Source organism: Leiobunum rupestre, chromosome 1, assembly GCF_980474605.1.
Source record: "Leiobunum rupestre chromosome 1, qqLeiRupe1.1.hap1, whole genome shotgun sequence".
NCBI classification, from domain to species: domain Eukaryota; kingdom Metazoa; phylum Arthropoda; class Arachnida; order Opiliones; family Sclerosomatidae; genus Leiobunum; species Leiobunum rupestre.
Genome location: NC_143384.1, coordinates 75,803,237 through 75,824,109, shown reverse-complemented (window position 1 = coordinate 75,824,109; position 20,873 = coordinate 75,803,237). Strand labels below are relative to the sequence as shown.

The window sequence follows — 20,873 nt, the reverse complement described above, 5'->3', positions numbered from 1 at the left end:
AGTTACATACCTTATAAAAATTATAATATATAATTTATTTTACTCACGACTTTTATGTCTAAAAACTATATTGGAGACCATATTGAAAATTGAGACGGAGAAAATGGATATAACTCCAACCCTTTGGTAACGTAGAACGTTGTCTGCCAAATCTCGTCTGTCTTGGCGCTCTTTCCCAGTTCCCACTGCTGGAGCTGGACTAGTGGATAACCTCTATATTTGAACGGAAACTTCAAAATAATATGTAAGTGCCAATTGCTTGTTTCATGTCGATTGTTTTCATATTTTCGAAATTTTTCTCGTTTTGTTGGTTACTGTTTCAGTAGTTTATAGGTGCGTGATTTTTATAATAATTTTAATAACGTTTTTCTGGACTCCTTAGAGGTACTTTATAAATAACGAATAACGTTATTCAGGCCTTGGTAAAAATTTTGTGCACGCTCCCTTTTTTAGGTAACATTTTAATGTGGCATTAATAAAAGGAAGATTGTTGTAAAAATTTATCGTGGTTTTTTTTACTAAACAGCGTTTCAGACTTAAAACCATGGTAAAACCGTTAATTACTTATAAGTATTGTTAAATACTTTAAAGAGTAATAAATAATATTTTTTTAATAAATTGTTTCTAGGGCTTATCAAGAGTTACAATTTGATTCGTTTTTCATTACTTAAATTTAAAGAAATTATTTTCTATCAATTCGGTGCATAAAATTATTGTTGTTCTATTTATTTCTCTAGTTCAATTATTTTAGTTTTAAAAAGTAATATTCAACAATTATAAACACAATATACATTCATGCTAAAATCTGTAGAATTATTCAATGTGGTTCTTAAAAAGTTCAAAGAATTTTGCTCTAGATGTGTTAGTATAACAATGCTCAAATCTTAAATAGTAAATATGAAATCTGTAGGAAAAAAAAGTTTGGGAAAGTGCTGATTGAGGTACTTTACACTCCGCTTCATATTGGATACATAAATTATTTGGTTTGTATTGTATCAACCAATGAGTGTATGCGAATTAATGGTGCCATAATGTAAAACCACAGAAATACACTTTCAAGAAATACCCAAATGCAAGAGAATTTACGTAAATAAAATACTAGTCACAAAGAAACAATTTTTACTAATAACTAAACCAAAATTTTCAATGAAGTTATTTTAAGAAAAATATTTAGACAGCAAACACTTTTGTGAATTTAGTTGCTATAAAATAGTACTAAAATGAAGATAAGAAAATTACACTTATAAGAAATGTTTGTTTAAAACTGTTATTTTTACTTATTTTAGACAATTTTTTTTCAAATCGGCAGTTTTCATTCCTCTTTGGTTGATTTTTTGCCATTGTTGCCTCCAATATATTACAATAGTTAATGACAAACTAATTATACAATGTGTGTACAAAATTGATTTATTATTAACCCTTTGATCCAGCTTTTTAATTAGAGATATGAATGGTATTTGAGACACTTCCATTTTTGAAAAAATCATCTTGTGGATTCTTCAATATCAATTAAATTGTATTAACCCTGGTAGAAAATACCTGATTGCCAATTCTATAAATCTGAGACTAATTTATTAATCTGAAATCCAAGGTGAAACACTTTTAAAACCTAACCCAAATTTAACATGAAATAATTTAAATGAAGTTAATACATTGAAATCGCCAAGTTTTTGTCGCCTCTTGGTTCTAGAACTTGCAAAGTTGTATTTACATATGTTTACAGGGTTTCCCTTGGAGTACTTCAGCTAATTCTTTTATGAAAACTTGTGCCAATTTTCTCAAAACTCTCACAAATTTTTAAGGTATCTCTACCGATCTGATGTTTATGCTAAAATGTGCTTATTTGTAATACTACAAGCAACATAAAACTTATAAGTGTGTATATTTTTAACTTAGAGCTTGTCGCGAGGTGAAAATATTTGTAGGAGAGTAGTAAAAATGTGATCAAAATTGTACATTTTTTTAGAATGTATCCTTACGCATGAGAGAAGAGAGAGAATGATGCAAAGTTTAATTAGCACGTAGACCAAGAAAACATCGGTAGTATATCGCCATATAGTTGGCTTTGTAGACTATGGTGGCGTAAAGGTAGAGTTGGCACACTTGGGTTATGCTATAGCACTTTTGGTAATACGGTACATGTAACTTCAATTAATAGTACTTGCAGGAGACTACCCGAGGTGTTTATCACCGATTTTGTTAAAACTCCGAGGTTAGGTAGTATGAAAATTTCGCGAAGGGAAAAGTTGCAATGGGCTTTAGTTTTCCCATGGCAACCAAAAATGTTTTTGACCTCTACATTTAAGAAAGCATGGGATTTCCTTGGTTACCCAAATTTTGTTAAAATTTAACCAAAATTGATCCATTTTACCCAAAATCGTCGATCAATTTTACCCAAAATAGGTCAAATTTATCTTTTTGGTAAGTTTTCAAAATTTAATTTTTTCAAATTTTTTAAGTGAAACCGAGAAAATCCTATGCTTTTTTAAATGGAGATTTTTTGGATTTGAGAGATCAAAAACATTTTTGGTTGCCATATGAAAATTAAGCCGATTGCAACTTTTCTCTTTGGCCATTTTCATACTACCATAAGGTCTACCTAACCCCTGAGTTTCAACAAAATCAGTGATAACCACCTCGGGTAGTTTCCTTTGTTAGTAGTTCATTTCTACTATATAGTATTTAAATGTTATTTTGTTCTGCACAAGACAGGTGTGTAATGACCGGTTTTTACATGTTTCAATTTTCAGTTAAAGAAACTTAAATCAAGTTTCTTAAGTCTTGTATCACTTGATATAACTTAAATTTGATAGCCTTTTTTTGTTACTAGATTAGACTAATTGATGGAAAATGGTAAATACTTTACTTGTCATTATCTAATTTCGCACTTTTTCATCATATTTCAAGTTTATAAACAAGTAAACATACCTTAGTGTTCATCACACCAGTCTACAAATTATTTGTACAAAATATACAATAAAAGTAAATTTAACTTCCTTGAAGAATACTGGAAGGTTTTCTACTGATAAGCCATACTTTACAGTCTAAAGTAAAATGGTTATCCCTATTAATATATGAGCTAAATTCATTCTGTGGTTTAGTTGCTGCATAATCTGATAAAAACTTGTTTTTCTTTGTGAAACCTGGTTTGAAAATTTAGTAGCACTCCACAGCTTTGGCCATGGCCGCCATTGTGGTTGCAAATTTTTTATGAATAGGAAAAAGCATGGGCGTCGTAGCACTGCCATTGCTCTATTGACAATGCATAACCCCCTGTTGTGGTTGGGTTATAATACATAATTTAAATTTTTTGTTATCTCCTTACAATTGCACTGCTTTTCATAATACTTTTGTAATGAATGAAATGCAGAATTTAACTACTTTTATATTTTGTTAAAATCCAACCATTTTTTTCCAAGGGTTTTTCTCCTCAACCTTGACTAAAATTTGTTATCTTCTCAAGAATGAATTTGGGTGCCTAAGAATATGGTGCATTAGTAGCAGTGAATGTTCATATGCTTTTTAATAACAAAATATAAACATTGATAACAATTGTGTGTGTAAGAGTGTTGTGAAAAATCAAAAGCATATGATTTTATGTACAAGTATGGGAGTGTTGGGTTAAAAATCACTGCAGTTCCATATTCTTTGGTATGGCAAAGCAGAAAAATGCTAGATCATTACGATATTACAAATTCTCTTATTATGATGTACTATATGACCTTATTTAGTTTTTCATTTAATTCATTATATTTTTTTATTGACAGAATGGTATTATTTTTTACAGGTCTTTTAAATTGACTCAAAATGCAGATGGGTCATATGCTGTATTTAACTTTTCGACTAACTCATTCTTGTGCAATATTCCAAGTGCTAAGGTGCCAGCAGAGAAACAAACAGTTAAGGTATGTTTCGCATTTAATTTTTATAAATTGAAAACTTAGGAATTTAAGGGCAATCAGTGCAAGTGGTTGGGCACAGGTGGGACTGAAAAGTGGGAATGGCAGATTGGTTACCGCTTCACAGCAAGAGGAGCCAGATCCCAGCTTGTGGCATTGGGTGAAAACCCTTAACACCTCTTGTGTGGAGTTTGCAAGTTGTCTCCCCACTGTTTAAACAGGTTTTCAGAGTGCTTCAGTTTCCCGTGTCTGTAAAAACTTGAAGTCAATGGTAATAGTAAGTGTAGGCAGCTGTTTGCTAGCGTGGCATGGAGCAGGGCTGCCTGATTTAAATTGTAATTAAAATAGTTTTTTTTAAATCGTTGATTTAAATGACAGTGTATTTCAATGAGGGGATTAAAATAGAGCTCTGACACTGACCTTAAGCTCCACCTACGTTTCCATAGCAACCACTAAAGCAGTCAACTTTTCAAACGCTTGGAGGGCAAGCACGTTTTTAAATATCGCGAGTCTAGTCAACATTCAATTATATTTTCACGTTTTTATGGTTTTAACTAATTTTCTTAAAAATGAGAGTATTTTAAATCACTATGTATTACTGATAAAGTGGCGGGAAAGCGTTACTTCGATAAAATGCCCCTGATATACGAAGAAGATCCATACATACTTAGTTTGTAGTAATTAAAGCATTTCAGACATCAGGCTCTGGCCTCCTATTACTTATTTAGATTTGTTTACATATTTAATATTATACTCTTGATCAACTAAAAGCTTACAAGAGTTTGGAGGCCTACAATTTTTATATTTGTGGTTTTGTAAGGGAAATTGTGGTAAAGGAATACACCCACAACTTTCTCTTCATAGGAAAAGTAAGTTTTTCTCAACTACAATTTACACTATATAAATTGGCCAGTTGCCAACTCTCAGGCCTTACATCATTAATAATTTGATAATTTGACAAACCTTCAATGAGAAGCCCACACAACCTTGGCTGATTTCAAGTTTCCATCACAAAATACTTGCAGCACATGGTACATGTGTGGCAGGTTTGGGTGAAGTTTGCTCACATGTAGGTGCTCTTCTATTTTTCATGGATTATGCCATAAGACAACAGTGGCCTGCTCCTGGAGATAAACAAGTAATATATGCAGAGATATTTAATTTAAATTTCACAACTGGAAAGAGAAAATGCTCGGAGGCAGGCCAATCGAAGAATCCCAAGAAGAAAAGAGTAATTCCTCTTCCAACCATAAGTGAAAAAGAGGAAATGTATAAATTATTTCACACTCTTCCTTGGAAATTCAAGCCTGTATTTTTAACTGGAGTTCTTTGTTTCTCTATTTCTATCAAAGCCATTACCAAAAAACTCATTAAAAGAGTTACATTCAGAAGAAAGTGCCAAATTATCATAAAAAAACATTGATGTTCAGTTATCTAAAGACGAGGCCTTAGAAATAGAAAAAAAAACACAAGAGAGCAAGCACAATCCAAGTATTGGTTTGATATCCGAGCTGGAAGGGTAACAGCGTCGCAGGGTTTGCCACCACCCTCCTACGCATTATAACCCGGCAACCTGAATTAATGGCTTCAAAAGTCGCTTGATGACTTGAGCCTAAGGTGGTGCCTTGGGTATTAGCCTAGCTAATTATTATTATTATAAAGATGTGTTGCACTCGGTCCGCTACCTCAAATCCAAGTTTAGTTAAATTATCTGCTATCCTGAGAAGAATAAATTCACTAATGAAGCAGGGTTGGCAAAATCCTTGTTTTTTTCAAAAAGAACAAAAACAATGTTTTTTATTGTTTTAAACAAGATTCATTGTTTTTAACTGTTTTTAAATCAAATAATAAAAAACACATAATAAACAATAAAAAACTATGTTTAAAACACGTTTTAAACTTTTTATTATACTTATGAATCAGACTCACGAGTAAACTCATTTAAAGAAATATTACGTATCATTAAACGTATTATCATAAATGGCATAATTACCCTAAGTGTGTCAATAAGATGAATTTTTCAATGATACCTTGTTTAACGAAAGTGACGTAAATGACGTCATTTTTTCCAGTGGCGAAATTTACGTAATGTGTTTGCGATGCGGCGTCTGCGGCGCGAGCATTAAAAATACCATATAGGGTACTTGAAGGGAATTCGCGAGTCCTACGTTTCTTTCGTCTGTTAAGAACAAGCTCAAATTGAAGATTTTCTGTGGGAAAGACTCCTATTGGCACACTTAGGGTAAATATGCCATTGAATAAAAAATAAAAACCACGAATTTAATGCGTAAGTAAAATTAGTTATTTATTTAAAATAACTAATTTTACTTACGCATTAAATTAGTGGTTTTTATATTTTTAATTCAATCAAGTAGCGTAAGGTGTTTCAACTTAAATTTATGTAATTATGCCACTTACGGTATTATAAATACACTCACAGGGCGAAGAACCAAAGAGTACACGCTTATTTAAACGAGCCAAGAATTTCGCTAAGCGTTGTTACCAACCATTGACGGCCTTAGGGTTTTCGATGCCAAATGCAAATACTACCTAACCTGTAGTAGGGTTTTTAATATAGCTATAACCTTGGAATTTTCGGTCGCATAGTACCAAGAAAAGGGAAAATAGCTAGTTATTCACACATTGTTTTTATTTTTGGTTTATTGAAATGTGCACGTCTGAAGTCATAAATCATCACAAATAAACAATGTAATAAAAAATAAGAACTTGGATACCTCTATAATCTTAAATCTTCCATCACGTCATAAAATTTCTAAAAAATCGAGAAAGGGGACCGAAATCCCTTGATTTTTATCTAGGAGTGCCGCCTAGTCGGTTTTAACCCGATCTGTCCAGACCGGCCGTGTCTCAAATAGATGTATATTGGAAGCTATATACATTCTATTTAAACAAAAAGACAAAATTCAATGCGTACGTAGGATTTTTACACTGCACTGGTAGAATATTTATGAAATCATATCGAGCCCTTTCAGTCGCTCTTTTCAGAGAATCTTAAAATCAAACTACACGTTATCAATACAATTTACCTTTCTTAGAGCCTTCGAATGTGTTTTTCTACCTTTTCCCTCATATTGAATCACCAAAATCTTACCAAAAAACAATGAAAATTTACCTAATAAAAAACATGTTTAAAACAGATAGTTAAAAACGTTTAAAACAAATTGGTGTTTGTTTAAAATATGTTTTAAACATGTTTTAAACACTTGTTAAACATTTTGTTTAAAACTTGCCAACCCTGTAATGAAGCAACTGAATGGGGATGCAAACATGAGAAGGATAACATTAAAGCGTATGTGAATAGCATGAAAAATGGCCACGCCAATTTTGAAGTCAATCATGTAGGGTTAGTGATAAACCCAAAGTATCCCCATCTAGGAGCATCTCCAGATGCAATGGTCAGTTTCGACTACTGCGGAGAAGGTTGTGTTGAGGCCAAATGTCCTTTTCGTATTAAAGGACTTGGTTTCAAAGAAAAACTGTTTAATTCGAGATGGCAGTTATGTAGTTCTGGATAAGAAACACAAATACTACTTCCATTGTCAAGCTAAAATGCAAATCTGTGATAAAGGGTATTGTGATTTTGTAGTACTGACTGAGAAAGAAGATATTTTTAGAGAATGCATTGTACCTGATATTGAATTTTGGCAAAATTGTTTATAAAAGGCGACTAATTTTTTCAGGCATGCAATATTAGCTGAATTAGTAGGTAACTTTTTTACCAATGGCAATCAAGTTGAATCCACCTCAAAGGGCACAGCTGTCATTGCTTCAAATGAGTCAAAAGACAGTTTCCACCCCTTCACTTCCTTAATGGACTCAATTGCGTCTTCTAATGACAAAACTTATTCAAGTATTTTTAAAGTTCCAACCAAATCTAGCACAAAAGACACCTTAAAATCTAGTCAAGATAAAGAAATTTGGTGTCTTTACAAAGGACAAGTAAGCTACGATGAAAGAATGACATTTTGCGAGAATCAATAATGTAAAGTTGGTTGGTACCGTACCAAATGTCTGAAAATCAAAAGGAAAATGGATTTGCAAAGCATACCGTTAAGATTTATCTTGAAAAAAATATACAGTAATACAAACAAATGTTCCTAATTTACATAATGTTACTAATAAAATACTCATAATTACGACAAAATTTTTAAAATCAATGGTATTTATTTTGGTCAATATTAAAATCAATTATATAAATGACTACAGTTTCGGCTTAATTAGGACATCTCAGGGTTTTAACCCTGATGGCCTAAATAAGTTGAAACTATAATCAGTAATTTTAATAATTAGCAAAATAAATAAAATTGTTTTTAAAATTTCAATCGTAATTTATGCACAAGTTGGCGCATACAATTTTGTTTCTCATAATCATTCATTAATAATGGGCATGTGTTAAATAGAGCACAACGAACTTGAGCAATTTTGCTGCTTCATCTGAACAATCATTAATTAACACCTCTATGGGTAGGGGCCCTTCAAGTATGGTGTATTTCTGGCGAACACAACCTATGACACGTTCAACGTGAATACATAGACTAGCTATTTTTCTTCTATCTTCTATCTCAAATGGTGACAGCTGCTTCTTTCCCTTTTTAAATGCCAGTAACTTGACTTCTGCACAATGAAGAGTCTGCTATGTTGAACCTTCTAAAGCATCCAATTGGTCCTTCCAATCTATATTCAAACCAAATACATGAAGCGCTGAAAAGTGCTCAATGAATTATGGTCTCCAAAAGGCATAACTAAAAACCTCGGAGCTTACGACAATGAGTCGTAAAACATTTTTTAGCTCTATTGTCCCTAGCCATTGGAATTGGCCAACCTAGTCAATACAAAAGACTATTAAATCATCAATATGTGAAATAGGAATATCTAAACAAACTAACAGGTTCCTTTCTCTTTGATGCTATTCTATAACGTGTTGGTTTTTAATGACTGAGCCTAGTTAAATTGTAAACATGCTTTTTAGATAAAGGAGGCCTTGTCTATATCGAGACGCTGACAATTAAATTCCATTGATTGAAATGAAACAAAAGTATTGTAGTTTCTTGAGGAAAATAAGGACTGTATTTGGGGAAGGAAAATATTTCTAGTGTTGACCATAAAAACTTTTATTTCAATTGTAGAAATTTACCATAAATAGATTATAATAATTGTGGTATTTTAGATGATGAAATTGGTAAATTTTTTACTGTAATTATTATTAAAAGGTTTTAGGTAGTAAAATTGTAACCGATTTCGAGCCAGGGGGAAACTGAATCGGGTTGAATAGAAATAAAAATACCTTATCATAGTCTTTATTCGGGGTCACAAAGGGGTTTACAGTTACGTTAAGAAGCTTATCTTAATATATCAACGGATTGACAAAAATAATATAGGGTAAAGAAATTATTTTACGTTACCAGAGAAGAGAGTGCCAAGTCAGCGGATTGCCTCAAAATTTTGTGAGGGAGAATTACCCACCACGGTCTAAGTGTACTATTTAACAGTGTAACCGTTTCTCCTTCCCAAATCGTATCCCATTAAGGATGTAACACGATTAGAGTAAGTGGTTACAAGTTAGGGTTCGGGCTAAGCCAGTCTTATAAGTGAAAATCACCACACGAGTTGATTCAGTCAAAAACAGGTTTAATATTCAGAAATATAATTACACTTACAATAACATTGGAACTACTTTGTTCAGCCATAATATATCTCAGGGAAACTTTATAATACAGAAGGAAATTCTTGGGGCAAGGATTAAAAACATACCAACGAGGGGATACAAAACGTTGACCCGGAATCCTCACGGGCAAGACAAGGAGAAAGAGACAATGAAATCGCGTGGCGCAGGACATTTATACTGGCCACGATAGACTGCTATCCCTCTAGCGGCTGATAGCGAAAATAGAACTAAAAATGTTTATAAAAAATAGGAGGGTTCACTGTAATTGACACGGACGCCATCCGGGGACCGGACCCGTTACAACAGTACTGGGCTGCCAGGAAAATTCCAGCCAGCTACCCAGGATCCACTCTAGGCTAGAAGTCCTCTAGCTTAAAAAAAAACTCTGCTCTGACTTAAGCTTATATATATGAGCTTCCCCTGACCTTTGGCGTTTCCTCCCCGCTGGCGCCATCTCCCGGGAGAGGCGAGTAACTGGTGGAAATATAAATATAGCAAAGTAGGCGTAGGAGTGTCAAGGCGCGTCCTAGTGGCAATAGCCACTAAGCCTAGGGTTAACATTTGCTAAAAAGACATCCATTGCAAAATGACTAACTATAAAAAAGTGTAAAATGAGATTTTAGTTTATACATCATATTTTGCTGTGGAATGTCATTGAGAGAGATTCCATTTTGTAAAAACATCTCAAACTCTTTATATTTTATTTTTAGGTGACACTTATGGAAAGTAAAAAGAAGAAAGAACCAGATAATAAAAACGGTAAGTTATTTGACTATCTGTACAGTTTTAGAGTAAAATTAATAAGTTTTAGGAATAATAAAAGACGTCGTTACATTTGCATATATATGTATATATTTTACAAGTTTTTTTTATAAAATCTTTTTTACAATATTTACATATTTTAAAATATATATATATGTAAATGTAACGACGTCTTTTATTATTCTTAAAACTTTTTAACAGCGCATATAGTTACTGAAAAAACCCTAAGCCTTAGTAAAATGAATATAATTATTTACAGGACAAAACACACTACATTCTTCTCGGGATCACAGACGTCAAGGTTTACGAAAGAAACCCGAAAGTGATAATAAGTATGAAATGTTTATTTTCTTCTAGTGTTGTGTTGTAGCAACCCATTTTACCTGATTCTATTTTGGGTTGGCACCTGTATAAATCTCCCATGTTATGTTTTCTTATTTTATTTTGCAGAAAGGCTACACAGGATATAGATAATAGAAATGTTGGTACTTCCAGGCTAAGATTAAGGAGAAATGTAGATACATGTTCTCTTAATGGAGGTGTCACACAACGACCTACGAACAAAAAAGTAACTTCCAAAACCAATCATGTGAAAAAAGCACTTATGGTAAATTATGATGCACCTCCATCTTCACCGGAGCCTGATGAAGAATGCATAGATACTGCTGCGTTCATGCGCATGGTCAATTTAATTCCAACTGATCGGTTTATGCGCTCAAGTGATATTAGTAAAGCAAAAACTCATTTCCCATTACGGAGGATAAGCAGACTTCCAAAAAGTGGTGTTTCCAATAGTGAACTAACTTTTCAAAATAGCTCTACAATTCACGATTATGTTGAATATTTAGACGTTTGTTCTCCTCTACTTCGTTCTGGCATAATTCCATTGAATAACTTTTTATGGAACCCAATATCTGTGTCAAAAGCGATAAACAATTATGAACATCATTGTCAAACTGTTGAAGCTTCCTTATTAGCAAAGTCTCGGGGGCAATCGCATCAGCTGAGAAATAGAGAAGCCCTGCTTAAATTTAGTGTTACATATCGATCTCCGAAATCTGCGGATAAGAAATTTTGTCACATGTTTTCATTCTCCGTCCGACAGAGACATCAGCGATACCAAAGACTCGATTCAGGTGTGTGGAAAAACAGATTCTTTGAAGATAGAAACTCTGAAAAGTAATTTATTATTAAGAAAATGCATGGCTTTTCTGGGTTATTGGCATTCTTAAGGCTATTATTCTTTAGAATTGCTCCTTTTTTTGCCTAATTTTTAATATACTGGGTACCTGTATTTCTATTTTAACTTTGGAAAATTTAGAATTAAAAGGCTTAATTTTTTTATCATGGTTATTTCTAAAATTTTTATTGATAATGGAATAAGGGTACTTGTTTGCTAATTAGATTAAAGATGGCGCCACACAATACTTAGGGGATTTCTTTAATTTATTTATGCATGGGCAGTGAAATGTTTTAATTAACACATCCACTGTGCATGAACTAGTGTTGAATCGCGTCATCTTTTCTTATTGACATTACTATAGTACTTTTAACTAAATATACTAGGTAGATGTATGTATGCAGTAAAATTTCCGTACCTCAAATCTGAAGTGTAGCGAGTGTAATTAATTTTGTGTTACCAGTAATTTCCTATTTATAACCTGAATTGCAAATTTCCTAAGTATTAAGCTATCATCTTTTGAATTAAAAAAAAATCATTATAATTTTATTTTACCTGTTATGTTATTTATTATTAGTAGTTTTTATGAATACTTTGTGAAAATGTTGTTTGATTTTGACAGAAAATTATAGTTTTTAACTGTAACTACTTCTCTTAAATCTCCCAAAATATTAAGATACTTCATAATGCTTTTCAACAATAGTAGTGTGTGCAATTTTGAATCTGCCTTTTATGAAGTAGACACTACTAGCCGAAATCAGAGCACCTAAGAGCCTAGCTGAGTGAAAATTCTAAAAGTTTATTTGGTAAAGAAGACTGACATCTATAGTAGAATATTACTCATGATCAATTGAAAAAAATAATACACTGCTGAATCCTTGGAAAAATTTCTTTTCTGGTGTGATAAAACTCATAACCTTTTCGTTTATAGGTGTATTGGATATGTCCAAAATATTGTGGCTTTTAAAAATTGTTGCCACTTCATTGTAAAAATTAACAGTTCTTTGATTTTCTTGAGGTTTAAATGGGGAAGTAATTCTTAAATATGTAAGCTTCAGTTTTACTGAGATATTGAGCAAAACTAGAAAATAGTTGCTATTCATTTTGCCAAATAAACAAAATAATTTTTAAAGCTCCTCTCTTTAAATAATACTCCTGCTAGAGAGAATGTGTGGGCAGCACCCTTTTCGCGTGGTCATTCCAGAAAGGAAAACCATGCCCTTCCACCTTTCCTCCTGTAATCCTTCCTCACTCTCCCAGTAAGGGAGAAAGAGACTGGTACGATCGCAGGCTCTTTCTCTGTGTAGACAGATATGTCTTTATTCATTAAAACAAGCTGTAGTTGTGGCTTCATATTATGTTTTAATATAAATATATTTATTGTTCTAGTAATTATTTTACCTAATTATTGTTATGGAATCAGTTAGGAAAGGAAATTATGTAACCTCCTAATTTTCGTTGAAAAAATTATTTTAAATTTAATTTTTTGTTGTAGGACTTTCAACTCAGAGTTTGTTGTTAATGAAACACTGCAAAAAAAGAGTTCTTCAAATCTGGCTAAGACGACTTAGTCAAAAAACCATAGACAAATACATGAAGAATGATTTCTGCAATTCACCCATTTCTCCTTTGAAGTCCATCTGTCAGAAAAGTTCACTCATTCCAGTAGCAAACTCTTGTAGAGTCCTTCAGCCAGTGACAACAGATGAACTTGTGAACAAAGATGTTTCATTTTCACGACACACCTTACTTGATTCTGATGTTGCGTACTTTTTTGGACGGCAGAACAGAAGCATTGGAGATGAAATGAGGATAACCAGGGTTCACGACTGGCTTAATTTGGTGGAGAATTGCAGCCCATCTAATAATAAAATGAAAGACTCAATCCCCAAGAAAAGAATTATTTACAGTGGAAATATTGTGGCAGCAACCAAAAAAGCCTTGTCTCTTCATAAAGTTAGTATTTTTATTCACACCGAACTTCTTTGCCTACCGATCTCATATCTTACCAGGAAAGCCATAATTCTTTGCAACAAAATCACAAATAATGAAATTATACAAATATTTGTAAAAATACATGTAACCTTGGCACAGATCAACAGCTTCGAATCCTCTTCAAACTCGCTGACCCAATGAATTCCCTATGTAGATGACATTTTTTAATTTAGCGACCTGGATTTGGAGGCCTTCGAAATTTTTCACAAATACTTATTTTTATTATTGAAATGGGTGGCAAGCCGTGCACTTCAACCCTAGGTCCATTGTACAAGCCCCAACCTGTGACTTCAAGTATAAAGTCCTATTTACTACCAAAAGCTAAGAATCCGCTTAGCCAGGATGTTGAAGAAGTCATGCGTCTTCAACCGGTACATACTGAGATGCTAGAACCTTTGAGCCACGTAGTAATCACAGCTACAAAGAATGTGAGAGGCAGTTTCCTCTTCAGCTAGACAAGCCCTTCAAAATGGTTAATCACTGACTCCAATAAGATTTAAGTGTCTGTTAAGTTGGTAATGGCCTGTAAGTAGGCCAGTTACCAATCTTATATTAGTCTTAGAGAGTGAGAGTAAATCTTTTGCTCTCTGCCTAGAAGGGCCTGCGATAAACTCTTTGGCCTGCCTTTGACCATCTGTCTCAAGCCAAAGCTTGAGTTGACGATCCGACATATACTTGGAGACCAGGTCACGGGGATGGGTAGAGCAGGTTCTGGCCCTTTAAACCCAGCCTTTGCACCCTCTCTAGCCAAGGCGTCAGTCTTTTCGTTCTCATGATGCCCTTTATGACCAGTTATCCAATAAAGTTTAGCTTTATGGTGCGTCCCAGTAACAAAAAGGAGATATAAACAGCTAAGAACCAGTTTAGAATTGATACTATACTGGTTAAGAGCATTACGAATACTTAGATAGTATCCACCCAGCGATAAAATTTATGTTGGAACTTATGTCTAATATGTTAGATGTTCTAGGTAAAAAAGTTAACAACGAAATTGAGCAACTGTATATCAGAAGCCTTTTCCAGCTACAATTCCCCAAAACCAGGCAGCTCATCCCAAAAAATTTAATTACCTTAATTTACAGAGCCTTAAATATCTGCTCAAATCAAACATAAAAATTGGAATTAGATTTTCTAAGAATGGTAGCAATGGACAATAAATTAAATAACTCTAATGACGTATCTAACCACACAAGGTTGAAACCTTTTGACAAAAAAGACCAGTGGTGTGTTTTCCCTTCTGATCTAATTTATCATCAAAAATTGCTAACAATTTAAAGAATACTTTGGATTGCAATATTGCATTCAAACCTATTATAAAAATAGCTAATTATTTAAAATCCCTAAAAGACCAGGTGCTACAAGATGATAAGCCCGGAATGTACTCCATTGAATGTAGCTGTGGAAAAGAGTACAGTGTACAGACGGGGCAAAGTTTTAAAAAACTCGCGAAGGAACATTCCGCCAATGTAAGACACCAGCGAGTGCTAAAATCTGCCTTACCAGAACACACTGTAGACAAAGAACATAAAATTAATTTCAAAACCTGTAAACTTACAACATTTTGCAAAAAAAACCATTAGAATTAAATATCACTGAAGCTTATTGTATCAAAAAAGCTACTGATAAAATAATTGTGTAAATCGCGACCTAGATCCAGGAGTAGAATATATTAAAAATTAGAAAAAAACTTATTTAAAAAAAAACTTTACTGAAATTAACGTATCATATTCAGAGTTTATAAATTCCTGCATTGTAAATTGGCTAGACCCTGATGACGGACTAATAACGTGTCTGAAACTAGTTGGAAATTTTAAATTGTTAACCCTCTAATGAGTAAGTTATTTGACTATTCATGATGAATTTAAAAATTAAATTGTTAAATTCAGCTTCAGTTAAGGTTGCATGAACTAAATTTAGAGTTAAATTTAAATTTTTCGCAACTTATTATAGACATTTTCTCAATAGGTAGTAGATCATGCTAGAACAGTGGCGTAGCCAGTGGGGGGCGACGTGAGTGGCCCGCCCTGGGTGTAATAATGAAAAACTTACACTAACTAGAGACTAGTAAGTAGCACATCATGATATCCACCCCGGGTGTCACCCACATGATATGATATCCTCCCCAGCTGTCGATCACCCATGCTAGCTACGCCACTGTGCTAGCCCATCCTCGATGGGAGACATTTAATTCTCAGTAAATTAAATAAGTTTTTGGCAAAATTGAACTTCAGCGGCCTCATGTAATTTTGCTTTTTTTGGTGGAGAATGTAGCACTTGACGCGTAGATTACGAAATTATTTTTTGTTTGGGCCGCAATTGATAATTTTTTTAGTTGACTTAATTTTAAAGAGTAGTAACTTTAGGGGATTACCGTTTTTTTTTTTTGGTGGAGTATGTAGCGCTTGACGCGTAGATTACGAAGTTATTTTTTGGGCCGCAAATGATAATTTTTTTAATTAACTTAATATTAAAAAAGTAGTCATTTTAGGGGATTAATGTTTTCCTAAAAAACAGTTCCGTCGTGTATCCGTTACCACTTTTTTGACGCGCCCCAGCCCCATTCCGAGCATTGACGGTGGGCCTTCTGGAATCGTAATTAGTGAAATCGTCTCAACTTAAATAGTAACAAAATTTAGAACAGGTTTGCTTCCAAAACACGTAAAAGACGTTACTAAACTCGGCGTATTGGCACCTGACGCACTTTGAGATTCCCCGTATTGGTGCCTGACGGCGCCGCGCACTCACTTCGCTCAAGCGCTGGGGGCGCGCGGCGCCTCCCCAACCCCATATTAAAAAAAGCGATGGGCCATCTATAACGCGACCTAGAGGACAGTACCAAGCCTTACGCATCAAGTATATACTTTTAATATTAACCAGAAAAAAGCGTTTGTGGCCCAAAAATACAAAGCACCTAGAAAATTAACAAAACCTGTAATTGATTTTATAAAGTACGGGAATATCACTTTGTGGCCAAAAATATAAAACACCTAGAAAATTAACAAAAACTAATTGATTTTATAAAGTACGGGAATCAGCCTTGGAAATAACTGTGGACAGGTGGTCAAAGACCAGTTAATTAATTGCTCAGACCCCTTTATTCATTCAAAATTTGGGGGGTCACTGGTCACTGTGTCCAGTTTATTAATTCGAAATAATAACAAAAAAACAGAAGGTGACCAGTTTAATAATTCCAAATAATAGGAGATGACCTATTAATTTAAGGTTTAAATCAATTTGGATTTCCCTATTCACTGGATTTCTATGTACAGCGACTCCGCTTACTACTGCCGCGGCTGCACGTCGAGGTTTTATGTAGAGTCCCTTCGCTCGCATCCCTCGAACGAGTTGAACTGTCTAACACCCCTCTGGCCTCAAACCCTCAATCCTCTAGTCTCGCTTTCCCCTGAGTACGGTAGGCTACCTGGCTACGCGGTAACGGACCGGGGACTCTGGATTACGGGGCCTAGTGAAAGAGATTATACGGTAAATTACGAGGGTCTTCTAGGCTATAGTAGTAGTCTTAGGTGAGCAGTAGCGGTGCCAGGATTATTGGGGAGGTAGGCCAACTATTTGGAGGCCCCACCAAAATTATGGAGGCCCTCCCACCACAATTTTTTCAAATTCGTCCACGTAGATTATTTAATTTTTTTAAGCAAGTGGTGAAATTTTGGGTAAAATGGGTACGCTACGAAAAAATTAGAATTAATTATGAATTTAAACATTACTAAAAACAGTGTTTGTCGATCCTTTTCTGTGTACCGATAACACTTAACAAATGAGTGGTTATTTATTATTTCTACGACTGAATTCCAGTCTATCAATTTACATTCATTCCTTACATCAAAACTTACAACTTAACGAAGATGAATGTACGTAGTTACACATAGTAAAGTAAGTTTAAGAACCATTTATTTGTAAAGATAAAATTAAAGATACAATTTGGATATAGTAGCGCTCGCAAAAAATTAAAACTAAAAAATAAACTACTGTCAAAGAAAAGTTAGTCGTATCAGTGAAAGGGATAAAAACAGCAGTGTCGTTAAGCGAATCACTCGCATTGAATATTGTAAAACTAATAAAAATAAATTATTTCACTAACAAATTACAGAATTTTTTGATATTAAATAATTTGGATGCCCATATATTAAATTTTGGAGGCCCCTAACAAAATTTCAAGTAGGCCCAGGCCTACCCTGGCCTGTTGCTGGCGCCGCTAATGTAGGTGAGATAGTACTATATTTTAATAATTCGTAAGCTAGGGGGTCACTGGTCATAAGGACCAGTTTAATAATTCATATGCTAGGGGGTCACTGGTCATAAGGACCAGTTTAAAAAAAACTTATTTCCAAGGCTGACCGGAATATCACGTAGAAATTATTATGACATCAAAACTGTGGTGTCGGCGAACGCACGATGGAAATAAGTGCAACGAATCACGTGAAAATGCCCAAAAATGATAATTTTTTAAAAATAAATTTAAAAATTAAATAATCATTTGCGGCCAAAATAAAAAATGCCCCCCGTATCTATGTGACAAGGTCTATCAGGCGCAACCCAAATTAATATAAAATTCAATGAGGCCGCTGTAGTTCACTTCACCCAAGTTAGTATTAGTGATAACTGAGATGGCCTAATGTGCTACCCAGAAACAAATACTATTTTGAGTATTTAAAGGTGATATACCAATTTTTTCCCAAAAATATTATTTGTCTTGTTTAAATAAAACTAAATTACACTTTTTTGCTTGAATTAAATCTATGTCATAGATCTAAATTTTTTTTTACAAAAATGATTAGATTCAAATCAACTTGAATCTATGGAAATTTACAAAACAGTTTTGTAGCAATGTCAGTTCAAAGTAAACCCAAAGATCACCTCGACATAGTCATTCTCGCCAAGTATAAATTCACTCTTTCTTGGTAGAACATGAATAAATTATAACAATAATCTTCCTCTGTTGACCTTTGATTAATTGATTAATTTTTCAAATTTTTGCAGGACACTAAAATAGATTTTCCTGGCAATGGAACAAGTTTTGTGGATGCCAAAACCTTACAAATGAGGAATCTTAACAAATTAAATTTAAGTAAAAAATTGCCCAATCCTAGTATAAAGAAAAATGGATTATAGTACTTCAATTCAGGAACTTTGAAAAGTACATTTACAGTAAATTTACTTACAAGTTACATTTATTTATTTTATTAACTCAGTAACTAGTTATTAATTTTAGCTAAGCCTCACAAACTGAAATGTGCAAACCTTTTTATAATTTATATTTTTTTGAGTTTTTTAATTCGATAAATATTTTTGGTTTGATATTGCTTGTATAAAAATTTAAGTTTCTTTTTAAAATGTTTCTAGATTTGAAGAGACAATGATATAGTTAATATAAGTATAAAATTTAATTATATTTCAGCTTAATTTTAAATGCGAATGTCTCCAAATGCTCAAAGTTTTTAAGTTTTTAGCACAAAGAAAACCCTCCAAAAAGCATAAGCATAAGCAAATTATATATTAGTCCTTAGAAGCAAAACAGTGTCAAATAATTTTCTTCCAATATGTTTTGTGTATTAACCCCACTTGGTGAAATTAAATTTTCTTCCATCAGTTGGATAAGCGTTCTTCTTGGTGCTCAGTGCTTATAGATAAGATGGGAAATTAAACTATTTTTAATATATTGTGATTTTCCATCTCAATTTCTCCATCTTTACTACTAAAATTGCACTTGCCGCTTTTTCTTCCCAACCTAAGAAGGAAATACTTTATCAAGGTTCCATGGCCAGGTTCTAACTTATCGGGACTAATATATTTTCTGCTTATGGTATGATATCAAAGTATATAAGGTTTTTAACATTCTTTTTAAGATAATTTGATGTGTAAAGGTATCAGATTTTGTTAACTTGTATAAAATGTATATATTGTAGAAAACTGGATTGATTTGATCCAGTTGCTATAAGCAAGTAGTTATAATTCATAATTAAAATGTGGTTTAAGTGGGTGGTGCCTTAAAATTCTATGGTGTGAGAACCATACCTACTATTCAAAACTAGCATTGTTGTGAAAACAAATGTACAGCTTTCATATATCTCGTGTTACATTTTTTACATTATGTAACTTTTAAATAGTTGGATTTTATTTATTAGTATTAGTATAACTGGACAATATCTGGTATAGTCTTTTGAAATACAGTTTCTTGTTTTTCTTCAGTTACAGAAATGTTCGTAGTAAACAAATTACAATGACACCAATCTTCTTTGTTATTTATTTAGGCACTTATGTTAGCCATTTAAACAAGAACTAAAAACAAACACCTAAAGATTTTTCTCCCATGATTAATGTACCCAGGAGGGGTCATGCTAAAAATAATTTTTAGAATCTAGCATTCTTAGAATTCTATCTCAAACCCCCTTTGGAGGAACACTTTTATCTTGCACACTTTACAGACAGGGTCTTATAATTTTAAAGAATACTTCAAAGCGCAATGTTATATATCTTTTAACTGGAACTCTTTGTAGCATTTCAAAACTTTTTCTATAAGGACTACAATAAATAGTTTAAACTAAATATTTACTTTAAGAATCAATTATATTAATTTAGTATCTTTACAGCAACTAAAACATTTGCCCAAACTATACAATTCTTCTTACAGATTGGTTTCAAAACAAAATTCTAATAAAGAAAGTATTACATCAGTTCTACAAACAGAAAAAACACTTTAGATCTCTCTTAAGGGTACAGAGGCCTTAAAAGGGGTGTATATCCTATTTATTATACAGGGTGGTTTTTTTTTGTTTGGACAAGTGATTTTTTACGAAACTACTTGACATTTTTGTGGTTAAATAAATACACCAGCGGACATGGCAGAAATTACATACTTTTCTGCAAATATTTTCACACTTTTAGAAAAATTATTTGATCACCACTATGTGCTAGATTAATTGGGTCAATTGAGAGTTTGTAGAGCATCATCTGAAAGCTATAAATACCTTTGGTTCGATGGAAAAGACCTATTTTTCACTGGAAAATGCAATTTTAAAATTTCCAAGTGGGGCAAGCCAAAATTAACTTGTTTGATCCGAGAAAGAGAGAGTCTCGCACATTATTACAAAAGCATAGCTTACTCATCTAAAATTTCACTCATTATTGTTGTTGCAAACGTTTTTTAGCCTTTAAAAAATAGAAAAGTATTTTGAAACATCTAATTAGACAATTGTTTAAAGTCCAAGTACATTTTTGGTGTATAAATGGAAGTTATTTTTTGGCTAACATCATCGAGATCGTCAATCTTTCGAATTATGGTTCGTTAGTCAAGACCAGAGTTTACCAAAATTGTTGCCCTTGTAATGGGGGC

General features: G+C 33.3%; 1 protein-coding gene across 1 annotated transcript; it reads left to right on the top strand.

Annotated features, from left to right (window-relative positions):
- Positions 1 to 263: 263 nt before the first annotated feature.
- LOC149966638 (uncharacterized) lies at positions 264 to 19,116 on the top strand. Its single transcript, XM_090153650.1, has 7 exons — positions 264 to 333; positions 3,788 to 3,905; positions 10,296 to 10,344; positions 10,607 to 10,679; positions 10,798 to 11,483; positions 13,023 to 13,483; positions 18,521 to 19,116. The coding sequence occupies exons 3-7, from the start codon at positions 10,305 to 10,307 to the stop codon at positions 18,650 to 18,652; spliced, it is 1,392 nt and encodes a 463-aa protein (XP_090009776.1). The 5' UTR covers positions 264 to 333; positions 3,788 to 3,905; positions 10,296 to 10,304; the 3' UTR covers positions 18,653 to 19,116.
- The last annotated feature ends 1,757 nt before the right edge of the window (positions 19,117 to 20,873 follow it).

Bases quoted from the DNA above. Each gene is read 5' to 3' on its own strand.
- LOC149966638 (XM_090153650.1), top strand. From the start codon at position 10,305: ATGGAAAGTAAAAAGAAGAAAGAACCAGATAATAAAAACG. The intron at 11,484-13,022 runs GTGTGTGGAAAA...TTTTTGTTGTAG, and splicing joins ATACCAAAGACTCGATTCAG to GACTTTCAACTCAGAGTTTG. The intron at 13,484-18,520 runs GTTAGTATTTTT...AAATTTTTGCAG, and splicing joins AAGCCTTGTCTCTTCATAAA to GACACTAAAATAGATTTTCC.